The sequence below is a fragment of the Salvelinus namaycush genome, chromosome 8 (genome assembly GCF_016432855.1).
Source record: "Salvelinus namaycush isolate Seneca chromosome 8, SaNama_1.0, whole genome shotgun sequence".
NCBI lineage: Eukaryota > Metazoa > Chordata > Actinopteri > Salmoniformes > Salmonidae > Salvelinus > Salvelinus namaycush.
In genome coordinates, this window is record NC_052314.1 from 64,437,333 (window position 1) to 64,441,396 (window position 4,064).

At 39.2% G+C, this 4,064-nt stretch overlaps 1 protein-coding gene across 1 annotated transcript; it reads right to left on the bottom strand.

Annotated features, from left to right (window-relative positions):
- Window positions 1-1,554: 1,554 nt before the first annotated feature.
- LOC120052002 (CD209 antigen-like protein D) lies at window positions 1,555-2,838 on the bottom strand. The gene is made up of 4 exons (XM_038998882.1): window positions 2,721-2,838; window positions 2,459-2,583; window positions 2,276-2,376; window positions 1,555-1,793 (listed from the first exon to the last, which is right to left on the bottom strand). The coding sequence occupies exons 1-4, from the start codon at window positions 2,785-2,787 to the stop codon at window positions 1,646-1,648; spliced, it is 441 nt and encodes a 146-aa protein (XP_038854810.1). The 5' UTR covers window positions 2,788-2,838; the 3' UTR covers window positions 1,555-1,645.
- Between the last annotated feature and the right edge of the window lie 1,226 nt (window positions 2,839-4,064).

Genomic DNA, 4,064 nt, shown 5'->3' on the forward strand with positions numbered 1-4,064 from the left:
TCAGCACAAGTGCTTTCATTGCGTATTATTAATATTATTGATATTACATAGTTATGTTTACAGTGATATATTGGGGGACAAATCATATTTTTCCCAGGATGGGGGGGACGTGTCCCTGGGATTTCTGCCGATGGTCTACTGTACATTATCTTGTTCTAGAATTAATGTGGTGGTCTTCCAACATGACCACCAGGAGGCGTCGTACGTCAACTGTAAGTCCTCTATACGTTAAGTCTCTGCTTCTAGTGATATCTCTGTCTCTGAGTCATCTGTGTGTCTCTGTCTGTGTGACATCTGTAGGTCTTAACTCTAGGGAAGTATCAACAAAATTACACGGGTAGTTGTGGCTATGCTAATACAAAAAATGGAACAGGTTTTCAAACATGTGTGCATACTTGTGTGCGTGTTTGTGTGCGTGTGAGAGATACAGTGGTTATTGTTAAAGCATTTTCTGCGGCACAATATAAATTATTCCATTTCTCTACATGGTCATCTTGTCCAGAGTATATCTCAACACAGTCCTCATGTCCAGGGAATTGACTTGCTATTTGTGATGATGGACAGGACACTATTATACCAGGAAGATATAGATCATAGAGGGGAAGTGGACAACAAAGGCTAGTTGTTAACATATATTAAATATCATATGTAACAGCCCCAAGATAATTCAGGGAGTTTCCAGAACTCCTCCTTCCTTTCACCTTTCTGCTGATTTGGACTCTCTGTTTACTCCCAAATAAACATCAACATGTTCAGGAGGTCCAGGACTACAAACATGGGTCATTATAATGTCCATACAATAGATTTGACACTACAAACTGCTCCAAGTGTATATTGCGGGTGGGTAGTCTTAACCAGTGAGGATGAGATTTTGAGTGACAGCTGTTTGAACGACTGACAATATCCACTTCACTCTTTTGGGACCGTTATATGGGAACAACAGTCAAATATGAGCATTTGATATTGTATGTGACTTGACAACAAAGACTGATGGTCAAAGATGATTAAGTAACATCCTTTGAGATCCTTTTATATCTCTACTACACTCACTGATTGGTGATACAGTCAACTCATGTACAGTGATTGTAATGGGGGTTTGGTACTGTTGAGAATGTTATCACCAGGCCTAACCTGGAAAATGTAAATATCTGTAGAATACATTTGAATTGAACATTATTTGTATGCACAAAGTCAAATGTACTAACTTCATGTTGCCTCTGATGATATGTCAAACATAACTACTGGTACACAGGAAGCTACAAACAGGAAATAAGTAGGACTTTTATTAATATAATACAACAAACAAATACAACAATAGGTGCATTTGAATGCGTGTGTGTACCTCCATGCATGTGTGCGTGTGTGTGTGTGTGTGTGTGTGTGTGTGTGTGAAAATGTGTGTAAGTGTGATAGAGGGAGAGTCTGTGTGTGTGTGTGTGTGTGTGTGTGTGTGTGTGTGTGTGTGTGTGTGTGTGTGTGTGTGTGTGTGTGTGTGTGTGTGTGTGTGTGTGTGTGTGTGTGTGTGTGTGTGTGTGTGTGTGTGTGAGTGTGCATGCGTGTGCGTGTGCGAGAGAGAGAGAATGAAGAACAAAGTTGTGTACAATATAAACTGCTATATGTGTTACATTATGTTGTCATGGTGATGTTAAAACACTTTCTCACAAATCCAGTTGAGTTTCCTGTCACATGACATGTCATTCCATGCCTTAAGTGGAGTCCAATCTTTATGTATCTCAACACAGTCCTCTTCCCCACTAGGATCTTCACTATCAGGCTGCTTGTCATTCCAGTACCTACAGGGTTAAAAACAGTCAGATATCATGGTTAATACCAGTATCTACAGGGTTAACAACAGTCAGATATCATGGTTAATACCAGCACCTACAGGGTTAAAAACAGTCAGATATCATGGTTAATACTAGTACCTACAGGGTTAACAACAGTCAGATATCTTGGTTAATACCAGTACCTACAGGGTTAACAACAGTCAGATATCATGGTTAATACCAGTACCTACAGGGTTAACAACAGTCAGATATCATGGTTAATACCAGCACCTACAGGGTTAAAAACAGTCAGATATCATGGTTAATACCAGTACCTACAGGATTAACAACAATAAGACATCACAGTAACAACATCATAATACTAATAATAATATGTAGACATTTTTCATCTTATAGTTAATTGTCTTGACTGGTATCATCAATGACAGTAACCTGTATAGAAAAAGGTTGAAAGGAGCCTTAATGACAGATTAGTTATCATATCTCACCTTGTGGTCAGTGGGGTGCCGTCCACCCATTTCCAGGTCCCCTCCTTAACAGAGTCAGTCAGACCAATCCAGACTCTCTTCTTGAGGTTGAAGAGAAATGTCTGTTGTTGAGAAAGATAAATTAACAGACATTTATGTTTGATCATATCTACCCCCTGCACACCCATCGCCTCTCCTTCTCACCTGTTCCTCTCTGCTGTTTATGATCACCAGGTCTGCTCCTCTCTTCAGACAGTCCTGTCTGCTCTCCTTCCAGGTTTTAGACTCAGTAGACAGGAAGTACCAACTGGATTCAAACTTCTGCCAGCCTTCAGGACAGGTTTGAAAATATTGATGAAAATACGAATTTCCTTCAATTTATCACACTGGACACTTAATGAAAGAACACAGACTGATGATTAGTTGTGTGGTATTAATGATCATTTATTGCTGTAGGTTTACTCACTGAGATTGGTAAGCCTCCAGTTAAGAAACTCTCTCTCAGTCTTTAGCTTGTCTCTCTCTTTAGTCATGGTGTTGTAACTGGTCTGTAGGTTGGCTCTCTCTTTAGTCAGGGTGTTGTAACTGGTCTGTAGCTGGTCTCTCTCTTTAGTCATGGTGTTGTAACTGGTCTGTAGCTGGTCTCTCTCTTCAGTCAGGTTGTTGTAACTGGTCTGTAGGTTGGCTCTCTTTTTAGTCATGGTGTTGTAACTGGTCTGTAGCTGGTCTCTCTCTTTAGTCAGGTTGTTGTAGCTGGTCTGTAGCTGTTCTATCTCTGCAGATGAGTTGGTCTTATAGGCTATGAAGCTCTTAGAGACCCCATCATCTGTTATAACAACAACAAAGTGTATCAATAAAATAGATAATCTGGTGAATTGTAAGTGAATGCTGGTGAATTGTAGGAATTGTAACTTAAGACTTACAGTAGACAGACAGGCCTATGATCCCAGCCAGTAGAACACACAGCAGCCCCAGACACACTGCAACAACTCTGGAGGATCTCTTCTCTGAGCTATCAGGCTCTGTGGAGACAGATACTGTACATAGCATCAATGAGACACAATAACACTTTTAAAGTGATATTTTCTCACCCCATCTCTCTTCCTGTTGAGGGGGACTTGTGGTTGTTAAAGATACAGCTTCTCACATTAACAGGAAATATAGTGACCAGTTAGTTATCTCCTAGCCTTGCTAACGTTAGCCAGCTAGCTATTAATAGTATAATTCATATGTTTAGGACATTCGTAACATATTGTACGTTTTGCAAATTCATAACATATTCACATTGTAATTCGTAACATATCATACAAAATGTAATTCGTAACATCATAGAAATTATAATTTGTTACATACCAAATGGATCATGGACATCCACAACTTGATACATATCATATGATACCTATCATATTACACTAAATGGAGTGACTCGGATTTACGTACAGAATAATAAGAAATGCAATGAGACCAGGTTGGAAATACACAGTGGCAATTTGCATTGGACTTTATGAACATGAAAATGAATGTTTCTGCAGTTAGTATACATCCTAAAATACAGAGCCTCGAACATTTCAGAACATTTAACCTCTAGTCTTAAAGGAACAACGTTTGTTACAGTTTATTTTACTCAGTTGAATTTTGAAGCCTTGGAGCATGGGGCATCGACCAACCTCATCACATTAACATGAGGTAAATTGTTTGTGTGACAAGTGGAAGGATAATAACCATTAGTTTAAATTTCCACGTGTGTGTCTCTATGACTACGGTGTATTTACCAGTGTTCTGAGATTCAGGTTGTTTATCTATGGTCCTG